Source organism: Phycodurus eques, chromosome 1 (genome assembly GCF_024500275.1).
Source record: "Phycodurus eques isolate BA_2022a chromosome 1, UOR_Pequ_1.1, whole genome shotgun sequence".
NCBI classification, from domain to species: Eukaryota; Metazoa; Chordata; class Actinopteri; order Syngnathiformes; family Syngnathidae; genus Phycodurus; species Phycodurus eques.
Genome location: NC_084525.1, coordinates 31671613 through 31696204, shown reverse-complemented (window position 1 = coordinate 31696204; position 24592 = coordinate 31671613). Strand labels below are relative to the sequence as shown.

The 24592-nt window shown below is 42.5% G+C and overlaps 1 protein-coding gene across 11 annotated transcripts in view; it reads left to right on the top strand.

Moving 5' to 3' along the window:
- The first annotated feature begins 8953 nt into the window (after window positions 1-8953).
- Window positions 8954-24592, top strand: part of atp2b3b (ATPase plasma membrane Ca2+ transporting 3b) — a 64398-nt gene continuing 48759 nt past the window's right edge. For 9 of the 11 annotated variants that reach the window (XM_061687777.1, XM_061687767.1, XM_061687758.1 and 6 more), the window contains exons 1-3: window positions 8954-9096; window positions 9259-9568; window positions 16406-17195. In XM_061687777.1, coding sequence (XP_061543761.1) covers window positions 16958-17195 — 238 coding nt within the window. In that variant the 5' untranslated portion in view covers window positions 8954-9096; window positions 9259-9568; window positions 16406-16957. Of the gene's footprint in view, window positions 9097-9258; window positions 9569-11416; window positions 11671-16405; window positions 17196-24592 lie in introns of those variants that run through there. The other 2 variants (XM_061687748.1, XM_061687739.1) reach the window with 2 other exon arrangements.

Here is a 24592-nt window from a genome sequence, read left to right as displayed (position 1 = left end):
CATGACGTGTGTGTGCTACCTTGGTAGCACACACACGAGTTAAAAAACAAAGAGTTAAAACTGTGGTACAGTTTTAACTCTTTGTTCCTTACCTGAGTTGATCCGCCACTCACCAAGTGATGTCTAGCATCTTCTCACGTATCCTCTCTGTGACTCTACCAAAGAACAGCGGACAATCAGGAAGGCAACCTCCAATGCTTTTTACAGACACTAAACACATGTAGGCCATCCTCCCTCCACGACATGGTTGTATCAGCTTAAATGGTAACTATTAAGTTTGATCAAATGGCTGGCCATAGGTGTTGGGCATTTGGATGTCTGCCCTATTAACATTTAGTAGTCCTTTCTGTGTACTACGGTGACCACAGGTAGTAGGAAATCAGGGTTACAATATTGGAATATTGCTTATTCACTAAAACTTATTCAGGCTGTGGCACCTGCAGCCAATCCAGAATTGCCACGTAGATCCATCCTTGTGCATGCTACTGGGCAATACTAGGAGCTGTGAACCCTAAACTGAAGAGCCATTCAGCAGTGTGCAATACAGCAAGATTTGGTATCAATCCGATACCAAGTAAATACTGGGCCAGTGTTGCCAATATCGATACTTTTTATTGATTAAGGTTGATGCATCATGCAATTGCTAAGTTTGAATGGATTTTCATGATTTTAAGTGTTTGTTATGCCATGGTTTCTTTGGAATATGAATTACCGTATTTTCACGACCATAAGGCGCACTTAAAAGTCTTACATTTTCTCCAAAATGGACGGGACGCCTTATAATGCGGCGCGCCTTATGTGTGCACCAAGTTCCAAAATCTGTAAATGTTGTGTGACTTCGATGAGCGCTCCGCTTGACTGACTGGGAGCATTTCTTGCTGACACGCTGCTTATATAGAGGAAAGGCGGACGTGACTGAGTACAGCATGTGGACGTTAAAGAGGGAAGGGTGCGCATGACAGAGGACGCTAAAGGCACGCCCCCAGTAGGTATATAGCGCCGGTATGTGCAAAACATCGGTTTGGCTAAGAGAATGGCACCTACGAAGAGACAAGTTTACGAAGCACAGTTTAAACTGCAAGCTATCAGTTACGCGGAGGAACATGGGAATCGAGCAGCCGCGAGAGAATTCAAGTTCAACGAATCCATGGTTCGCAAGTGGAGGAAGCAAGAAAACCTTCGCCAAGTCAAGAAGATGAACCTGAGTTTCCGCGGAAAGAAGGCGAGGTGGCCCGAGTTGGAAGACCAACTCGAGCAATGGATTAATGAGCAAAGAACAGCCGGGAGACGCGTCTCTACAGTCACCATTCGACTGAGGGCAATAACGCTTGCAGAAGAAATGAAAATCGAACATTTTCAAGGAGGTCCGTCTTGGTGCTTTCGTTTTATGAAACGGCGCCATCTATCCATCCGGGCAAGGACTACCGTGGCGCAGCAACTTCCGGCGGATTACAAGGAAAAGCTGGCCATCTTCCGCTCCTACTGCAGTAAAAAGATTGCCGACAAACACATCCAGCTCAACCACATCACCAACATGGACGAGGTGCCGCTCACTTTCGACATCCCGGTGAACCACACTGTAGAGAAGAAGGGGACCACCACGGTAGCGATACGCGCAACGGGGCACGAGAAGTCGGCTTTTACTGTTGTGCTTGGTTGCCATGGTAATGGACAGAAACTGCCACCTTTGGTGATTTTTAAGAGGAAGACGCAAAGAGACCAGATGGGTTTTTTTCCACGCGTCACCGTCCCTGTTGATCTGTGACTCCATGCGCGCCCATCTCACAGCCGCTTCTTCCTTTTGCGCATAATCAAGACCACAATGCTTTGGGGACCTTCACTGCTGCTGAAATTCTTTTGTATCCTTCCCCAGATTTGTGCCTTGACACAATCTGCTCTCGGAGCTCTCCAGACAGTTCCTTCGACTTCATTGCTTGGTTTCTGCACTATGTACTGCCAACTATGAGACCTGATATAGACAGGTGTGTCCCATTCCAAATTATGTTCAATCAACTGAATTTACCACAGGTGGACTCTATTCAAGTTATAGAAGCATCTCAAGGATGATCAGTGGAAATTAGATGCACCTGAGGTTAAGTTGAAGTGTCATAGCAAAGGGTGTGAATACTTACTTACCCATTATGTTTGAATGCTTAAATTTTTTTTTATAAATTTACACAAATGTCTGAAAATATTTTTACTTTGTCATTATGGGATATTTTATTTCAAATTTTTTTTTTTGAAATAAAACTATACGCAAATCAGCTTTAGAATAAGTCTATCAACAAAATGTGGGAAACGTGAAGGGGTGTGAATACATTCTGGTGGCACTGTAGTATCGCTTTCAAAGTTAACATAAACATTGATGTAAAGTCAGTCGAATCTGAGCTGAAGAAGATTTGTTTAAATTCCAGTCAATGTGTTCATTTCAAAAACATATTTCTGTGGGATCCATGTATTTCATCAAGTTCTAAGTATCATTTACACTTTTTGTGTTGACCAAAGTAGCAAATGGCCATCGGCACTATTCAAATTCATTCTAATTAATGCTGTGACTGACCAAGATATTACTTTCACCACCTTTATTTTTGCTCTTTACGTTGTTGTCTGCCACACTGAAAGTCGATAAAACTGCAGCAGCAAATACAGGTACAAAAGTCAAGTATCAATCTCATAACATTATCGGTCAATATCAAATGTTGGTATCTTTATTATCGACCCCAACAGCATGCATCTCTTCCAGCCAAAGAGCTATGAAAACACTTCTCAAAAAATGCAGGGTGTCTACAAAACACTCCCTGATTTCATGAGATTATGATATATATACAGAAATTCAAACATTGATAAAGATGAAGTCCATAGATTCCCTATCAACGATATTCTATATTTTTGTCTTATGGTCCTTAGTACACTTTTTTTGAGGGAGGAACCCATACTGGTCAAAGTTACCTGCAGATGCTAATCAACTGGATATTTCCAACGGCTAGCTGTTGATGGTGGACACTACCTATTTTGAGCGAGATGGTGCACTGCCACACTGGCATCTCGCGATTAGGAGATTTGTGAAGGAATGCCGTACTGGGTGAGGCGTTCTGCAAGTGGCATGCAGCGTCACCAGACCTAACTGCTTGTAAGTGCTTTCTTTCTAGCACGTTTATGTGCCTCCACTTCCTGCAAGCCTGGGTGAGCTGCAAAACTACCACTGGAGCAGTTCACATTGATGCAGACTTTTGCATCGATGTTTGCAGAGGAACCAGATGGCACACATTAAGTGTCTGCAATGCTACCTTATTAACTGCATGACTTCATGAAGCTGTAGCTACTAAGTGCGAAAGAATATTACAATTCAGTTCCATCTCCCGTTTAAAATCAGATAGTGTTTTTGTGGGCACCCTGTATCTCGTTATTAGATCAGGTTTATCCAAACATTTTCTTTCAAGGGCCGCATACAGAAAAATCAAAGGAGGCAAGGGCCACTTTGACATTTTTTAATTTATTTAACACACTGAAAGAATCCATCAGTGTAGGTTAAGCTATGTGAACCAATAATACATTTACTTTTATATAGATAGAGCTAGCTAACAAAGCAAAAAGCCAATGATCATTCAGGATTGTGGGTTGTCCAGTGGCCCTGTATCCCACTAAAATAGATGACCCACTGCACTGAGCAACAGCAAAATCACATCTCTACATTTTGAACTAGAACAGGTGCATTCAGTACTAAACTGACCTTGGTGTCACATCTTATCGAGTGACGTGTGATTGGTTGAAAACAAGAAGTGAGAGATGAGAACACACTTCTTTTCTCCTCTTGCTGCATAGTGTCAAAAGTAAGTAATGTAGTACAATGCAGGCAAATGTCAAATGTTCATTTTAGTCTACTAATGGCCCCATGCAATAGACCCACTTGTACATGACGGTGTATGGCGTGTGTGTATATGTATATATTACATTGTACTTTATATCATTTTTCAAAACACCACTGTGAGTTGTTTTCAGATTAGAAAATAGCCCAAGTGCACAAATCATTTTCATGTGCTTATAATGTTGATTAGGACAATTGTAAGGTCCAGCGATGACTCAAGACATTGGGTGCTCGAGGGTTGCAGCCTTGAGAGGTACATACACACGCATGCACACGCACGCTGTCAGAGGAGTGTGAGAAATAAGTCTGTGTGCAGGTTAGTTAAGGACATCCTGCTTTCATGTTGAGCAGAATACACAGAGGCCCAAGTGTAGCTGTGAACTGAAATCTGGCAAGGGTGGTACTGTGGTTGCATTTCATTTCTAAAACATTTATCCTCCTACAAAAATACATGTACAGTAATATCCTCTGAAGTGTGTATATGGCCATGAGAAGAGCATCACACAATCTCTACTGTCAGATCCCGCTCCCTTCCCATCTCCTCCTCATGCTTTGGGCCTCTCTTCATGGGACAAGAGACATAGCGTGCATTGCACTGGCATCACATGCCACTGTATTCCTCCTCCCGACACGTTGCCTCCCTTCTTATCTGCCACTCTCCAACTGGTGATTGAGGGGTGGGGGGACGGGGGGGTAAAGGCTCTCTCCCATTCTCCCCTTGCTGTTCCTCGCCGCATCCCAGATGCCCTCTCTTCATTTCACTGTCTTTCCCATTCTCCATATTTCTTGACGTTTCCCAGTCAACCCTCTCTCCTCGTTTCCGGCCTCGTCTTCCCCTCTCTTCTCCTCCCTCTTCTCTACTTAATGTTATATTAATAATGGAGAGGAAGCATGTTCAGCCAGACTCCATGAATTAACCATCATATGGGAAGGAGAACTGGGGAAAAGAGTCAAGAGGAGCATGGAAAGAAAACGTGGTACGGATTGATGGGATTTAGACACCGTGAGGAAAGGGTTGAGGAGAACATTTAACAATAAAAGTTCTTCTTTGGTGGTCTACTAACAAGTCTTTTTCTACTTGTTCTTATCGTTGGGCTTGAGGACAAGTCAGAAGGTTGCACACAGCTGTGTGTCTGTGTGTGATATTGAAATGACAGTTTGGCATGTTGATGTTGCAGGGCTCCAGTCTAACACCAGATTTCGCTTAAACTGCTGGAAGCTCTGCACCATGATCAACACCAACCAAACCCACTAAATGCAAAACCGTATTTAATGAGGTGTATGTTATGAGGCGGGCATCTGCACAGACATTTTTGGAGGCCAGTGCTCAAACCCCCACAAAAGGGCACCCATCACCAAAACTATTCACACAATTAATTAAAAAAAAAACTGTAGTATGTTAACATTAACAGCCAATAATACAATTATTAACGAAATAGGTGAAGGGAAGCTACAGTGGTTATAAAGTCTACACACCCCTGTTCAAATGGAAGGTTTTTATGTAAAACAATGAGACCAAAATAAAAGTAAATATAAAATCCCACCATTAATGTGACATTTACAATTGGAAAAAAAAAACATCTTTGTGAGATAAAAATATAATAATAATAAATAAATAAATAATAATATAATAAAAATAATAATAACTGTGATAACGTGAATGCAAAGTGCATACACCCTCTTATAACTGTGGATGTGGCAGTGTTAAGAATGAACCAATTAAATTCAAACTCATGTTAAATGGGAGTCAGCACATGCCTGCCACTATTTACAGTGCCTCTGATTAACCCCAAATCAATTTTAGATGTTCTAGTAGGCTTTTCTTTATATTTGCATTGTCACATCTTACAACACAAGCCATAGTCTGCAGGGAGCTTGTGCACCATCAGAGGGATCTCATTGTTCAAAGGTATTGGTCAGAAGAAGGGTACAAAAAAATTCCAAAGCATCAAATGTAACAGAAACACAATCATCATCACAGAGAAAAAATGGAAGTGACATTGCAAAGAACTGTATGTCAAGATGGGAGCCTTAGCTTCATGAAAACAACATCTAAGCTAGGCTACAAAACATACTTGAAATCTCCCAGGTGTATGTAGTTGAAAATGTATTATGGGCCAATGAAACCAAAGTAGAGCTTTCTGGCCATAATTCCAAAAGGTATGATTGGTGCAAACACAACACTGCTATCACCAAAAGAACACCATACCTTACAGGGAAGAATGGTGGTGGCAGCATCATGAACAGGGGCTTTTTTTTTTCATCCCGGGCAAAATGGCAGGTGCTTGAGTACCACCTCGTGGCTATGTGTGCATGTGCCTATTATGATATATTATGTGTGTGCGCGTTCCTATTTTGAGAGGCAAAATGATACACTGATTCAAAGTTGGACTAATTAATAGACAGACCAACCCTCCTTATTCCTTGCAGTATAAAAGAGTTGGGCAGAGAAAAATATTGAGAAGGAAATAAAGAGCTCATGATTCAAAGCACAGCACGTCACGTATCAAGATGATAGAACAGGTTGCCCGGTGTTTATTGATGATGTGACTATGCTGACAAGAAGTAATGAGATGTATTGTGAAGTGTACAGGTCTATACTCCTTTCTCGTACTCAGGCTAATGCTACTAATGTGACAGTATGGCACATCAGTGCAGATGGATGATGACAACAAACTGCCAATACCTCATACCAACATGCTTTCTTAACTGGCATTGTATAGGTGGATGAAGGAAACTGCATAGCTAGTCGTGGTTTAGATTTTTTTTTTTTTTTAAACTCATGCAACAATCAATTGAATGATTACTATGCAGCCATCCATTTTCTGGATGGATGGCTGGATAGTAAGCACACCTTAGCACACCTTTATTTTTTATTCGTAAACAAACCAAATTAATAAACAAACTTTTATCCTAATAACCTGCATGGTGCTGACTTATTGGTGTATTTTATGATTTATTGGTGTATTTTACATGAAATCCATCAGTGATCAGTCAGTGCTCTGCGTACTGTTCCTTTGGGGCTTGCGAACGAAATAATTAAAATATATAACTCACCAGTGCTGGCTGCAACAAGCGCACATGACCTTAAAACTAGAAAGTCCTAAGGCATTAACTTAAAATAGTTGATTTCAAGGGCATTTCTGTTTATGTAACTAAAACCAAGCAGACATGTCTGTATTAAGGCAAATAAACAATGTGCTACCACCCCCTGAACATTGGTCCAGTTAAGAACCTTATTTAAAAAAATGTAACTGGATATTGTGACCCTTTATAAATAACATCTGACCTATTTGCCAGCCAATGATTTCATAATGTATCCCAGTAGTTGCTAACCTCTAAAGTGCAGTATTGTCTTATCGTTTCATTTAATCACAGAGCGATGTTTGCGGAGGCACAGTCAAAGATTATTTTTAAATGGCCCCAAAATGTCCCAGCATTGGTCACCATGGTCCAAGAATGTACTGTACTGCATGTGACTTGACCATCACATGCAATTGTTATTCTCAAAAGATTCCACCTTTTACTCCTTGAAAGGGAAACGTTTGGACTTTTTTGTACTTATTTACGGAACTATTGAAACAGATGAGTGTTCATCTGCAGTGAAAGTGTGTCAGATGTTTTAATATGCCTCTGGGAGATGATGTGATGATAAGAGGAGGGAAAGATCAAATCGGTGACAAAGCTTTTCATCAAGTTGTGTGCGTGTGTGTGTGCGTGTGTGTGCAGTCCAGAGGAGAGGATATCTATTAATACGTTCATCTGATTCATCTATAAATATGTCTCCTCTTTCTCCTCACTGCATAATAAATTTGACAATATCTAGTTCACTAAAGCAATGCACGGTGAAAAGGGGATATGTAATGCATGAAAGAAGTTATGATTCTTTGGTTTTCAGCACTTGCATTTACTAGCTTTCAGCACTCTGGACAGTGCCTTAGGCCCTGTTTTGTTAAATTGCGCTGAGCAGGTGAAGGGGAAGAGGAGACCAGGGAGGGGAGAAGTCAGAACCAGTACATGGTTCTAGAACTAAAATAATCTCAGTTCGGTGCAAGTTCAAGTTTGACTTCAAGGTTGGCACTCTTGTCTCTTAAAAAGGATATCCTCAAGTGGTACAATTCCCATTACTTGAAACAATTATGATGTGATGCGTGCAAGAGACTCTCCTTCACCCTAAAGTATGTGACTTTGCAACTGAAGACAATTTTTTATGCTCTGCTTACATTTACTAAGACATAACTAACCTCACTGATTTGTAAAAGGCGGACGAAAATGATCTCTCACAGACACACTTTCGGTAATAGGCATGAGAAAACAAAATTTACTTGGTTTAATTTCACACTTGATGGGTGGGAAAGCACTGAGTTGAGACACCCAACAGTTTGTACAAGGACATAAAAAATCAATTTTCCAAATGTGAATATAACTCGCAAGACAAATTTTTCTACTAATAATAATTATGATGTTTGTTGCAGTACTCATAATGATAATTCTACAGTATAAGTGGTAGTATAGTGACATCTGTCAATCAAATTCCATGTCTCATTGTTGGAGTGTGTATGTATGTATATGTATGTGTGTATGTATATATATATATATATATATATGTATGTGTGTATGTATATATATATATATATATATATATATGCGAGAGGCAGGGTACGCCCTGACCTGGTCGCCAGCCAATCGCAGGGCACATTTAAACAAACAACAATTCACATTCACACCTATGCGCAATTTAGAGTCCTCAATCAACCTACCGTGCATGTTTTTGGGATGTGGCAGGAAACCGGAGTACCTGGAGAAAACCCACACAGGCACGGGGAGAGCATGCAAACTCCACACAGGCGGGGCCAGTTTGAACCCAGTCCTCAGAACTCGCCAGCCAATTATTATGAGGATGACTATTTAAACAAACAAAAAAAGGACTCTTTATCCGGCAATACCCTTCACCGTGCTGCGGTGTGTCCGCTGTCGTCACCACGCAGAGGAGTGTGTAGAGGAGGGAGGGGGTGACGTATGCACCCGCCCCCATTCCACCTCCTCCTCGTGCCTGTGGATGCTGCGAGCAAGCTCCTGTGCGCGCGCGGGCTCCTCCTCCAGAGATGTCGCAGGAGCATCCCCTGTCAGCGCGCCTTTTGCCTGCGCCTTTTCTTTTATTTGACACTTCACTGCATTGGGCCCCGTCATTTTAATCATCATCATCATCAGCAGCAGCAGCATCACAGGCGGTAAGCACCGGCAACATACTGCACCCCACCTCACACCGCCAACCCCACCCTCCGCAAGAGAGGTGTTCAAAGCCGGCGAATCTCTCTCTTTCTCTCTCTCTCTCTCTCTCTCTCTCTCTCTCGCTCTGTCTCTCTCGCGCCCCCCCCCCCCTCTTCCGACAGCCGCAGAACACGGCGCGGAGTGGAATATTCATCAGCACCGTGCTCGTCTCTCATCCCCTCTCCTCCATCGGACTGTAAGGCTGCACGGTCCTCCTCCTCCTCCTCCTCTTCTTCTTTCACCACCACCACTACCATCACTTCCTCCGCCACCGCCACTGCAACCCCTCCTCCTCCTGCCCTCCTGTGTGCACCCTCTCTCATCCGGGCCGGGACATTCTCCGCTCCACGCACACGCAAGATTAACTGGGGATTGTGGCTCTCCGCCCGCCCACTGATGCTGATGCTGATGTCCTTGAGCTCGGCCCGCACGGTGAGTCTCCGAGTCTGTGCGTGTGGACGTGCGTGCGTGCTCGCGTTCATGGGTGCGTGACTCCTATTTACCCCACGCGTATCTCTTGCTGTGATTGTGGTCCAGCAGGCGTGGGGATTTTATCCCAGAATATATTTTGAAACAGTGATCGGGCCTGCTGTTTCATCGCAGGCCTTGCGGAGCTACTCTAATAGCCATATAGTCGGGCATACCGTAATACCATGGTAAACAGCGCTATGACATTCTGAGAGTGTGCGCGGTTGCAGAGCTCCACGCCGATGCCCGTCCACCCTTCCACGGATGGTGGGTGAAGGGCTGCGGTCCAAAATCATCACCGAGCGCGACGAGCTTCACGGGCCTCTCTGCCGTGAGCACCAGAAGTCCTCTTCCATCCACCCCTCAATCCTCCCGTCCTTCTCGTTTTTTCTTCTTCCGTGGCGCGGCGTACCTGCGGCGTGCACCCGTGGGGGTGTCTGTTCGATCCGGTAATGATCTCCGGCCAGAGTCACAGTGCATAGTGGGCCCGGTAACCTTGCGGTGATCGGGGCATAGGTTAGTGGCGCACCGTGAACCCTCTCGTTGAATTTGAAGGAGGCTTCTAGACACAGTTAGTGTGGTATGCTTTATATTGTTGCCATGTGAGGAGGACGAAGGGCAGCAGCAGGGTAATGAGGAAGAGGATGATGATACTCAGGCACGTCTGAAGGTGACCAACAAAGGTCATTTTGTGTTTGAATTGGACCAGTGCTGCACGCAAGAGAACAGTGGACTAGAGGATTAGTAAGTATTGTGTGTGTGTGTGTGTGTGTGTGTGTCGCTTTGGATGAAGGTGAACAGGGGCTCACGGGAGGGACATTGGATGCAGACTTTATCTATCTATCTATCTATCTATCTAAAGTCTCAACCAAAACCAACTTGCCCCATTGTCATCATCGACTTGCTTTAAAAGTGCGACGTAGTCATGCAGCCATTTGTGTCGGCTCGCCTCCGCAATGTCTCCACTGTGTCAAAGCCCAAGTGAGCTGCTTCCACTGTGGGTTTGAAAAAGGTGTGTGTGACCCCCTCGTGCATACGTCACAAGGTAAACAGGTGGCATGCAGCTCCTCTTGAAAGGAATTCTGCTGTGAAGCTAAGAGATTTGTTTAGGGGCAAGACACAACAACAGCTAGACAACTCTGAGGACACGAAGAAACTGGACAGGACAGAGCAAGCACACATATTAGTTTTGTCAGGTGCATGTGTGTGTCTGTGTTCCCTGGATTAACCCGTCTGACACATTCACAGAGCATTCATAGGCCTAGTGGCCTGGAATCAAATCCAAGGAGAACCATTTCTCTCTCTCAGCGGTCAACATTGTTACTGCTGTGCACAAGTGGAAATATGCATCCATGTTGTCCTTTACAACAGTGATCCCCAACCCCCGGTCCGCGGACCGGTACCGGTCCGTGAGGCATTTGTTACCGGGCCCCACAGAAAGAATTGCCAATTTATGTAATTTCCCTTGTATTGTGTTTTGCATGTCAAATGTATTTGATTTTGAAAATTGACTGGATGTTCTCCGCCGAAACGGCTGTGCGTCTGAATTAACACGTCAAGACGGTACGGAACGCTGTTCCGTTTCCGCTCCCAGCCGACTCACTAACGGCGGCAAGCTCAAGCCACCAATCATTTCATAAACTGATTCAGTTCGTTATGTTCACACGAACGAATCAACACTAGACTGCATGTCGGTCACCTGATACGTTACTAAAAATAAGGCCGTACGACCTCAAAGAATAAAAAAGCTTCTTTGACTAGAGAATATCAGGGTTTCTCTCAACAAGTAACTGACGCACCGAGTCCGCTCTGCATAATACGGTATGTGGCGACAAGCTAGCCAATCACACATGGAGACCAACCACCTTGGACTAAAAGAGAAGCCGTTGGAGTTTTTTTTTTTTTTTTTTTTTTGAAAGAAAAAGAGAACTGAATACCCTGCTACTATTTCCAACACCCTATCTTTGTGAAGCGGGCTCTTATGCACTGAGGGTAACCAAGACAAAATTACAGAGCAGACTGGACATAAGGAACAAGCCCAGAGCTCACACTGATTCTGCGTTATGGTGAGTTGTTGTATTTAACTTTAGTTTTTAAGCCCGTTGTGTTCATTTATTTTTGCTATCTATCATACCTTGACAGCCAGTCTGTGAGAAAAAATGCCTACTCTTAAACAGGTCTGCGGTGCAAAAAAAGGTACAGGTGCTTTACAAGGTACACAAAGTTGAAATAGATGACGCATCTCATTATAAGGTGGCATAATAAGGAATAATGGAGAGCGGAGAAGGAAAAAAAAAAAATTCTGAATTGAATGCATTGAAGTAAATGCAAATCTTACACTAGGGAGAGAAGCAGAAGACTGTGTTGAGCTTTTCTTCGACTATTTTAATGTTCAGACACATCTCAGTCATGCATGGAAGTCCTCTATCGCACACTTTCTGCCTGTCACGCTCTCTTATTTCAAAAGGGACGCAGTTGAAGATACAATTGTGTGTATGTGTGACGACAGAGAGAGTGATGTCTCTGGGCATGAGTGTGTATATCGGTGATGCATACAGTTGCATAAGTGACATGGGCTGAGCGTGCGATGCTTATCTGAGAATGAAGACTGGAGCAATGATATTGTGCATGTTTTTCAACTCCTTCATGTGCACGCATATACTGCACATGTGCAACTGCACATGTCAAAGCTCTGAATGAGCCCAAAAGAAAAATGCAGTTCCAGATAGATGCAGCAGGAGCTCCCTCCTTGTGTGAGCTTCATAAAATCAGACAGAATCACTGAGTAAGAGACCAGGCTGGAAAGAGTGTGACAGGCTGAGTAAATAAATGATTGCAATGGCAGGCAGCACATAGCTGGAGAGAAAGTCACAGGAGGAGAAAGCAGGAATTCAAATGAAGAGATGAGTAAGCCATAGAGCATGATACGCACGCTTGTGCATTTGGAGGAGCAGGTACTGTAAGAAAGGAAACTTGAAGGAAGAAGGGGGATGACTCAGTCATAAACTAACACTCTCAGTCAGGATGGAGGCATAGCAGGGCAAGAGGGAGGGAGGGAGAAAACGGGAGGGGTAAGAGATGCATCACAGAGCCCAGGGAGGGTGAGGGGTGGAAAGGAGGGAGGAGACAAAGAATTAATTAAGAGCTTCAATTGTGTGTGTGTGTGTGTGTTTTTTCCCCCCTGTCATGCTTCTCCTGATGTAAAATAGCCTCATCAGAATAGTGTGTGTGTCATGTGTGATGCTGACAGTATTCAGCAGTGACCGCCTCACTAATTGCTCATGCGGGATGAAGCAGACTTCAGGATAGTGGAAGCAACGCGAGCTCCCGGGCTGCTCGGAACACTGTTGATGTCACATTTATTTTAATCAAATCTTCTCCAGAGATGGTTGGAAACATGAACACGAATTCCGCCATTAGGAAATTATGTAGAGTGCGTTCGACGAGAGCAGCTTGCATCAGAGCGTTTCTCCTTTTCGAGGGCTCACAAGCTTTTCAAAAGTAGACACACTCTGATGTACAGTAGCTGCTTCAAGCAACATTAGCAGTATTGAGGGAAGTCCAATAGGAAAATATGGCAGAACATGTGTTTTACGCAGAGCGACTACATTTTTAGGGGTCTCAATGTACCGGTATTTGTCCAATTATAAATAAATATAACCATCCATTTAATATCATCCACCACCAATATCGCTTGTCCTCATTAGGGTCACGGGTATCTGGAGCTTAGTCCAGCTGTCTTCGGGCGAGGGGCAAGCTACACCCTGGATTGGTCGTCAGGCCGTCACTGGGTACATACGGACAAACAATCATTCACATTCACATTCACACCTATGGACGATTTAGAGTCTGTTTTTAGACAGCGATTGTACCCGGGGAAAACCCAGTCAAACGCAGGGAGAAACTCCCCCCCTCACACAGAGATGTCCCAACACAGATTTAAACTTGGATCTCCTGACTGTGAGGCAGCCACTCGTCCACTGAGCTCCCTCATTTTCCCCAGATAAAAATGATTTTCAGTCAGTGAGTTGCATCACCAAATTCGGAGTTTGCAACCTCTGGATCTGCTTTGCCGGACCTTCGCCGCATGCTCATCCTTCAGTGGCTGCTGGTTTGTGAGTTTTCCAGCCTTCACGGTTGAAAGTGAAACAGATGCTCTATTAGCTTTAGCGCAGGACACTGACATTGAAGGTTATTTAATTTTTCAGAGATTCAAGACTTTTATACCCTACAATTTATCTGGACACTTTTGTCAGAGGTTAGGTCATAAATAAACACCACTAAGCCAGTTCCATTAGCAGCCATACATGAAATGCCATTACACTGCTTGAACTGTGTTCGGCACGTGATATGTTATGCTATGGATCATGAGCTTCGTTCCCCATACTTTTCCCATCATTTTCATCTGGCCTAAGACTGTGATTGCTTACCATGGGAGACATTTTTAGATGTTTTCTTCCAACGTCCAACATTGCTTGCTCACCAGCGGTTTGCGCCATTTACATTCGATTTGGACCATCATACACCAAGTACTTTCTCCCGAATATTCTTGAAGTCTGTTGATATTGTGGCATTCTCCACTTGTTTTAGGATGAGTGCAAAAAGAAACTGGTTGAAGTAAAATTGAATAATTTTCAATGATGTTGACCCAGTATGCCAGTATGCTTCACCAGTTTCACCAGGCAGCGAAAGCCTGGTGAAGCATCTCGATTCTCTATTATAGTATTATTATTAAAAATGTTGGCTATGCCGTATTTACAATTCTATCAGCCCCTGAAAATGAACATATTTACCATAAATGGCTGTAGTTCCTGAATGCTAAATGCCATATTTTTATGACGATGCGAATCATTGTGGCCTGTCGTTTGCAGTGGTATACATCCATCCATCCATTTTCTGTGCCAGTGATTCCCAACCAGGTTGCCTTGGCACACTTGTGTGCTGTGAGAAATCACACAAATTCACTTGATTTGTCCGAAAATTATTATTTATTAATTACAAACATATCTTTTTCATCTTTCAATACTGGCAACATGTAGTGACAGGCCCTGCCAACGATTAGTTTCGGATTTTTGGAGGCGCCCCTGTATATTAGACGGCAGAAGGTATATAAACTTGTAGCAATTCATGCAACAGGATAAGTCAGGGCTTCCTGTGAGGTGATTAGCTTTTTGTTCAAGTAATCAGGGCCAGATAAGTCAATTTGGGAGTCATCATTATTTCAGTAGTCATAATTTAAGTGGTTTGTTTTGTATGGTGGTGTACTGTGAGATTTTTCCGATGTAAAATGAATGCCTTGGCTCAATAAAGCCCGGGTAACACTGGTTGATACCGTTTGTCTTCATTAGGGCTCCAGGTGAGCTGGAGCCCATCCTAACTGAATTGAGAGGCAGGACATCCTGGAAGAGTCGCCACTCATTTGCAGCAGTGCCTTTGTACAACAATACTGAATCATAATTAGACATGGTTACAGTTTTTCCTTTTGTATGTTGCTGTAAAAGGGAAGTAAAATATAATAAACAGCTCTCAGTATGATGCTGCACATGCAGTTGAGCAAGACCGCAATCTACAACCACTGTAAAAAACAAAACAAACAAAATAACTTTACTTTAACCTCTCTGATAGTGTCAATTAAAACTGAACATCATTATCCTTTCAAATGTCTTCTCCCATGAATGAGCAAGGAAAGTGAAAGAATACCATATTTGCCAGATTGGTTAATAGTTTTGGTGTGAAAGTGGATGGTGCTTGCTCATGTACGATGGACCCAAGATGCTGTGCGTTTGTTTGCATGCTTGCATATGAATATTTTCACAATCTTCATCATCATCTAGCTGCTATTAAGATGCCAACCTGTGGCCTCCGTGTACCCAGTATTTATTTTAATATTGTCTAAAAGGTCCACATTTTCAGGTCGACCTTAATTTGACAATCCTTTATTTCAAAAGTATCTAATCAATGTTCCATTGAGGAACAGTTGTGTGAAGGTTCAGTTTTTGTTCACCAACTAAGAGCCACTGGACAATATTTGTGACTAACTGTGATTACAGTGGTGCATTGTATAGCTGCATAGATGTATCGGAGATGTTTTTTTTCATTGAGTGAATTTCACTGCAGTGCCACGTTAACCTGCTCAGTTGCTCCATCTGCAGAGATTTCCATTATCAAAGACTCTTCTGATGCTTATCTTTATTATTGTGGGTATGAACTTAGCGGCGTTTGCGCCCCTTTTCTGTCGTGTCCACCTAACCACCAGAATTGCATTGGTTCCCATGCATAGCAATGTATGCTAGAGAATAGACTAGCCTAATTAAATGATGTAGTATGTAAATACGACACCCTTTAAATTAGAGGAAAAGTATACTCTATTCTATTTCTTAACCTTTTATCAAGCAAAAAGCTAAAAGTATTTGGTAGATGTTCATAACTGACCACACACCTCACGATGTTGTAAAACTGTGATTTTCCCCAGCCCATCATTTAGAGCATATTTTAAATTTGTGAGTATTTTTATTATTCTAATTTGTGAAAATATTATTCTCAAACAATATCATTGAAAAAGTAACAGTAGAAGTTCTTGTTTCATTTAATCAAGGGCAATAGTTTGCGACACTGCCCTCAAGTGGCCAAAAACCAAGTACAGTACATGTACAGTGGTATGTGAGGGAAAATGAGCAGTGATGTGACACATCTTCATTCATATTTTTCTGCTTGATGCTTAAAATGTCTTCAGAGCTATATTTGGATGCACCGACAATGTGTGAGCTCTCATGATCATGTTTGATGCGTCTTGTCTCGTAGGTCTCTGTGGAGCAGCAGTAGCTACTACCTACCTCACATCTGCATCCACTTCCTCTCCTTGATTTATCAGCTACCTTTGGCTCATTGGCCCTTCTCTTCATCTGTCAATCACCCCCCGTTTCCCCCGCCCACGTATGTGTCAGCCGGCCCGCCCATCCATGGACTGGCTGTGAACCTGGAGGGAGGGGGACAGGCGAGAGGAAGGCGACGAAAGCTGGATTCGTTCAGATATCACGCTTCTGAAGTGCTTCTGCACTCTGTTCTTCACCCTGCTCATCCTCCTCCTCCTCCTCCAGTGATGGAGAAGTGAACGAGCAGCGGAAGGATAGGCTGAGACACTGAGGAGAAAAATAACACAATCCTGCACCACTTCATTCAAGAAAAGGCCATTGAAGTGTATGAGAAGAATTATACAGTTTTGAATAAGAAATCAAGGAAGGAGTGAGACAGGCTGTTGAACACATGAACAAGCTGTCAGCGAGCACACGAGCGGGTCACTGATCTAAGGACAGACGGGGAAGGACGAACACAACACAAATCAACCTTTGTGTCATGTCAACAACAGCGACAATGGGAGAAATGGCGAACAGCGCAGTGGAGTTTTACCCTAAAGGGACTCGAGGAGGAGGAAGGGAGGATGGGGGCCACGGAGGAGGAGACTTTGGGGTCACGTTGAAAGAGCTGAGGGAGCTGATGGAGCTCAGGGGAGGCGAGGCCTTGCAGAAGATCCAGGATAGCTATGGAGACACAGACGGGCTCTGCCAGAGACTGCAGTCCAGCACCACTGATGGTGAGTAGCGTTGGGCCACACGTGGTCGGATGGGTGGGGCGATTGGTCAAGGATGAAATCTAAGATCACAAATGGAATGGGGACATGAATGGATGCATGTTTGGTGAGATGCTGGATGGGTTCGCATATGAAGCAAGTTCGCTTGTACATGGGAACCACTAAAGTCCCCTGACGCCGTACAATTCAGGATTCAATGAACATTTACAGTACTGTGAGAAGAAAATGGATGGATGGATGGATTGTATATTGGAGAGAACATACGAAAAGCAGCTATTTCATGTCCCTGTTTGACATTCAATCTCATTAGATTTTATGTTAATTCCAACATATTGGCATTTGTTGTTTAAGAGTTCAGAGTCAAACTACTAATCTTTGTATGTATGCCTTGGTCCTGTCAAAAGGGTTCAAATAAATGACAGAGCAGTGTTACCCATGGCAAATGTATTTTTCAGAAGCTATTGTAGTGGTAGATCTCAGTTTACAGTCTGCAGTAAAAAAAGTGTTCGTGACCTTGAAAAGGTTGGTAATCTCTGTTGCACTGTAGTTCAGCTCATTCAAAATGCATTTGCACACTTTTTTTTTTGTAACAGGGGTGTGGTACGCCTACACCTTTTCAACTAGTTTGTAGCCAACCAACACAACAGCAAAGACAAGCTGGCTTGGATTGGAAAGTCAGCAAGGGAGAAGCAAAAATGTACTGTGAGATGGAGAGGCTGGATGAAGGCGACAATATCCGTGTGTATGTGTGTATGTACGTGTGTGCATTCAAGAGCAAGCAACGTCTGTAAAGGTTATGTGGCTTTGTTTCCCAATTTGCTAGTTAGCTACTAGTTGAAATGCTGTTTTATGGGTTACAACAAGGTGGACAAAGTATGAGGGGCCTTTCGGGACATTATTCAGGATTAGCTCTCACACTTACGATTCAAATGCTCTCCCACACACAAACTACTGAAACACTAGTAACACTCTCATACATACAACTGAAAGGCTAACTCATAAACACTACTCAAACACGCTCATGAACACTTGTCAAATGCTCTTATAAACACTAGTCAAACACTCGCATATGCACGACTGAAAGTCTTACTTATAAACACAAGTAAAACGTGTTCACAGGCACATGCCACTGGCCCTCACGCACGCATGTCGCTGGTGTTCACTCTATCTACAACCCCAATTCCAATGAAGTTGGGACATTGTGTTAAACATAAATAAAAACAGAATACAATGATTTGCAAATCATCTGCAACCTATATTTAATTGAATACACTACAAAGACAAGATATTTAATGTCCAAACTGATAAACTTTATGGTTTTTATCAAATAATCATTAATTTAGGATTTTATGGCTGCAACACGTTCCCAAAAAAGCTGGGACAGGTGGCAAAAAAGACTGAGAAAGTTGAGGAATGCACATCAAACACCTGTTTGGAACATCCCACAGGTGAACAGGCTAATTGGTAACAGGTGGGTGCCATGATTGGGTATAAAAGGAGCTTCCCTGAATTGCTCAGTCATTCACAAGCAAAGAACGGGCGAGGTTCACCTCTTTGTGAAGAAGTGTGTAAGAAAATAGTTGAACAGTTTAAGGACAATGTTCCTCAACGTACACTTGGAAGGAATTTAGGGATTTCATCATCTACGGTCCATATCATCATCAAAAGGGTCAGAGAATCTGGAGAAATCACTGCATGTAAGCGGCAAGGACAAAAATCAACATTGAATGCCCGTGACCTTCGATCCCTCAGGCGGCACTGCATTAAAAAACCGACATCAATGTACAAAGGATATCACCACATGGGCTCAGGAACACTTCAGATAACCAATGTCAGTAAATACAGTTCGGCGCTATATCCGTAAGTCCAACTTGAAACTCTACTATGCAAAGCAAAAGCCATTTATCAACAACACCCGGAAAACCGCCGCCGGCTTCTCTGGGCCCGAGCTCATCTAAGATGGACTGAGTGGAAAAGTGTTCTGTGGTCCGATGAGTCCATATTTCTAATTGTTTTTGGAAATTGTGGATGTCGTGTCCTCCGGGCCAAAGAGAAAAAGAACATCCGGACTGTTATGGACGTAAAGTTCAAAAGCCAGCATCTGTGATGGTATGGGGCTGTGTTAGTGCCAATGGCATGGGTAACTTACACATCTGTGAAGGCACCATAAATGCTGAAAGGTACATACAGGTTTTGGAGAAACATATGCTGCCATCCAAGCAACGTCTTTTTCATGGACGGCCCTGCTTATTTCAGGAAGACAATGCCAAACCACATTCTGCATGTGTTACAACAGCGTGGCTTCGTAGTAAAAGAGTGCGGGTACGAGACTGGCCTGCCTGCAGTCCAGACCTGTCTCCCATTGAAAATGTGTGGCACATTATCAAGCGTAAAATACGACAATGGAGACCCCGCACCGTTGAACAGCTGAAGCTGTACAAGCAAGAATGGGGAAGAATTCCACCTACAAAGCTTCAACAATTAGTGTCCTCAGTTCCCAAACGTTTATTGAATGTTGTTAAAAGAAAAGGTGATGTAACTCAGTGGTAAACATGACCCTGTCCCAACCTTTTTGGAATGCGTTGCAGACATAAAATTATAAGTTTATGATTATTTGCTAAAAACAAAGTTTATCTGTTTGAACATTGAATATCTTGTCTTTGTAGTGTATTCAATTAAATATAGGTTGACCATGATTTGCAAATCATTGTATTGTTTTTATTTGTTTAACACAATGTCCCAACTTCATTGGAATTGGGATTCTATCAATCTATCTATCTATCTATCTATCTATCTATCTATCTATCTATCTATCTATCTATCTATCTATCTATCTATCTATCTATCTATCTATCTATCTATCTATCTATCTATCCACAGTGGGTACGGAAAGTATTCAGACCCCTTAAATTTGTCACTCTTTTTTTTATATTGCAGACATTTGCTAAAATCATTTGAGTTAATTTTTTTCCACATTAATGTACACCCAGAACCCCATATTGACAGAAAAAAACTTAATTGTTGAAATTTTTGCAGATATATTAAAAAAATTGAAATATCACATAGCCATAAGTATTCAGACCCTTTGCTCAGTATTTAGTAGAAGCACCCTTTTGAGCTAATACAGCCATGAGGCTTTTTGGGAATAATGCAAAAAGTTTTTCACACCTGGATTTGGGGATCCTCTGCCATTCCTCCTTGCAGATCCTCTCCAGTTCTGTCAGGTTGGATGATGAACGTTGGTGGCCAGCCATTTTCAGGTCTTTCCAGAGATGCTCAATTGGGTTTAAGTCAGGGCTCTGGTTGGGCCATTGAAGAACAGTCACGGAGTTGTTCTGAAGCCAGTCCTTTGGTATTTTACCTGTGTGCTTAGGGTCATTGTCTTGTTGGAAGGGGAACCTTTGGCCCAGTCTGAGGGTCTGAGCACCCTGGAGAAGGTTTTTGTCCAGGATATCCCTGTACTTGGCCGCGTTCATCTTTCCTTCGATTGTAACCAGTCTTCCTGTCCCCGCAGCTGAAAAACACACCCGCAGCATGATGCTGCCACCACCATGGTTCACTGTTGGGACTGTATTGGACAGCTGATGAACAGTGCCTGGTTTTCTCCACACATGCCACTTAGAATTAAGGCCAACAATTTCTATCTTGGTCTCATCAGACCAGAGAATCTTATTTCTTACCATCTTGGAGTCCTTCAGGTGTTTTTTTTTTTTTTTTTTTTTTTTTTTTTTTATAAGCAAACTCCATGCGGGCTTTCATGTGTCTTGCACTGAGGAGAGGCTTCTATCAGGCCTCTCTGCCATAAAGCCCCGACTGGTGGAGGGCGGCAGTGATGGTTGACTTTCGAGAACTTTCTCCCATCTCCCGACTGTATCTCTGGAGCACAGTGATCTTTGGGTTCTTCTTTACCTCTCTCACCAAGGCTCTTCTCCCCAAATTGCTCAGTTTGGCCGGATGGCCAGCTCGAGGAAGGGTTCTGCTCGTCCCAAACATCTTCCATTTAAGGATTACGGAGGCCACTGTGCTCTTAGGAACCTTAAGGGCAGCAGAATTTTTTTGTAACCTCGGCCAGATCTGTGTCTTGCCACAATTCTGTCTCTGAGTTCTTCAGGAAGTTCCTTTGACCTCATGATTCTCATTTGCTCTGACATGCACTGTGAGCTGTAAGGTCTTATATAGACAGGTGTGTGGCTTTCCTAATCAAGTCCAATCAGTATAATCAAACACAGCTGTACTCCAATGTAGGTGTAAAACCATCTTAAGGATGATCAGAAGAAATGGACAGCACTCGAGTTAAATATGAGTGTCACAGCCAAGGGTCTGAATACTTATAGGTGTGTGATATTTCATTTTTTCATTTTTAATAAATCAGCAAAAATTTCAACAATTCTGTTTTTTTAACAAAGAGTGACAAAGGGGCTCTGAAAACTTTTTGTACCCCCTCTATCTATCTATCAATCTATCTATCTATCTATCTACAACCCCAATTCCAATGAAGTTGGGACGTTGTGTTAAACAAATAAAAACAATACAATGATTTGCAAATCATGTTCAACCTATATTTAATTGAATACACTACAAAGACAAGATATTTCATGTTCAAACTGATAAACTTTATTGTTTTTAGCAAATAATCATTAACTTAGAATTTTATGGCTGCAACACATTCCAAAAAAGTTGGGACAGGGTCATGTTTACCACTGTGTTACATCACCTTTTCTTTTAACAACACTCAATAAACGTTTGGGAACTGAGGACACTAACTGTTGAAGCTTTTTAGATGGAATTCTTTCCCATTCTTGCTTGATGTACAGCTTCAGCTGTTCAACAGTCTGGGGTCTCCGTTGCCGTATTTTACACTTCATAATGCGCCACACATATTCAATGGGAGACAGGTCTGGACTGCAGGCAGGCCAGTCTAGTACCCGCACTCTTTTACTACGAAGCCACGCTGTTGTAACACATGCAGAATGTGGTTTGGCATTTTCTTGCTGAAATAAGCAAGGTCATCCATGAAAAAGACATTGCTTGGATGGCAGCATATGCTTCTCCAAAATCTGTATGCACCTTTCAGCATTAATGGTGCCTTCACAGATGTGTAAGTTACCCATGCCATTGGCACTAACACAGCCCCATACCATCACAGATGCTGGCTTTTGAACTTTGCATCCATAACAGTCCGGATGGTTCTTTTCCTCTTTGGCCCGGAGGACACGACGTCCACAATTTCCAAAAACAATTTGAAATGTGGACTCATCGGACCACAGAACACTTTTCCACTTTGCATCAGTCCATCTTCGATGAACTCCGGCCCAGAGAACCCGGCGGCGTTTGTGGGTGTTGTTGATAAAAGGGTTTTGCTTTGCATAGTAGCGTTTCAAGTTGCACTTACGGATGTAGCGCCGAACTGTATTTAGTCACATTGGTTTTCTGAAGTGTTCTTGAGCCCATGTGGTGATATCCTATACACATTGATGTCGGTTTTTGATGCAGTGCCGCCTGAGGGATCGAAGGTCACGGGCATTCAATGTTGATTTTCGGCCTTGCCGCTTACGTGCAGTGATTTCTCCAGATTCTCTGAACCTTTTGATGATATTATGGACCATAGCTGATGAAATCCCTAAATTCCTTGCAATTGTACATTGAGGAACGTTGTCCTTAAACTGTTCGACTATTTTCTCACGCACTTGTTCACAAAGAAGTGAACCTCGCCCCATCTTTGCTTGTGAATGACTGAACAATTCAAGGAAGTGCCTTTTATACCCAATCATGGCACCCACCTGTTCCCAATTAGCCTGTTCACCTGTGGGATGTTCCAAACAGGTGTTTGATGAGCATTCCTCAACTTTCTCAGTCTTTTTTGTCACGTGTCCCGGCTTTTTTTGGAACGTGTTGCAGCCATAAAATCCTTAATTAATGATTATTTGATAAAAACCATAAAGTTTATCAGTTTGGACATTAAATATCTTGTCTTTGTAGTGTATTCTTTTTTGCCATCTGTCAGACGTGGGTGCTGCCGGATAATGGTGCAAATGGAGGTGTGTCTGCTCCTGGACTCAAGACTGCGGATCCGGAATGTATACAGTTTGTTGAAGACAGGATGGCTGGACAGTCTCATATAAGCTCCCCTGTGCCGGTGTACCAAAGGGTGGCCAAAGGGATTGAAGGAATTGTATTGCCATAGCAACACAGTTACACATGGTATGGCATGACATTTTATACCCGAGGTCCCAGATTAGCCCAATAAGTCCTTGTCACAGGCCTTGTGAAACTATACAAGTACTATTTTTATTGTATGTGTTTTCTGATGTCCACTTTAGGACAAAGGATGAAATTTAGCCACTGTGTTAACTCTGGCACACTTACATTAATCTCTTTTTTCTGATATGTTGATTAATGTGGGTTGTCCTAATCAATGAAATAATTAAATACAGATAGATCTCTAGGAATTAGATTAATTTCAAAAGCATTAAATTGTTACTATGTTCAATTCAAAAAGTGAAACTCGTGTACTAGAGATGCACTACAGACTACACATGCTCAGTGAAATATTTCATGATTTTTTTTCATGTAGGTAAATCTCAATAAATTAGAATATGGTCAAAAAGTCCTTTTTTTCAGTACTCATAGATTCAAATCAATTAAGATTGACACTATTTGCGTGTAAGTATAATCAACGTGTGCGTGAGCATGATTGACATGGGTGTGAGCGTCAGTCACATGAACGCGTGAGTGCCAGTGACGTGGGCGTGCATGTGATTGACATGAGTGCGTGAGTGTCAGTGACATGCGCATGTGTGTCAGTGACGTGCGCATGAACACCAGTGACGTGTGGATCAGTGACATGTTCATGTTAGCGCGTTTGATTAGTGTTTATGAGAGCACTAGACTTTCAGTCGTGCGTACGAGAGTTTTTGACTAGTGTTTATAAGAGCATTTGACAAGTGTTAATGAGAGCTTTTGACTAGTGTTTATGAAAACTTTTCAGTTGTGTGTGTGTTTGTGTGTGAGAGACATTTGCATAGTAAGTGTAAGAGCTCATCCTGAATAATGCCCCTAATGGTCCCCTTATAGCAAAGTGTGGGTTTGTTCTTTAATCCAGCCAACCAAGGCTTTAAATTATCAAGATTCATGTAATATTTTTTACATGATTTAGTTTTTACCTAAAGTTGGTTCATTCAAATGTATTTATGCATTTATTTGTAATTAATTTAGCTCATTCATTTGTGCTGAAAGATGTGACTACAAAAATGTCAATGAAAAGCCGAGTAGAACAGCTAAAGTTTATTTGGGGTTAATAAGAGGCACTTTAAATGGTGGCAGGTGTTTGCTGACTTCATTTACCAAGAGTTTGAAATTGATTAGTTTATTCTGAATAGAGTTCTCCATTGCCATTTACT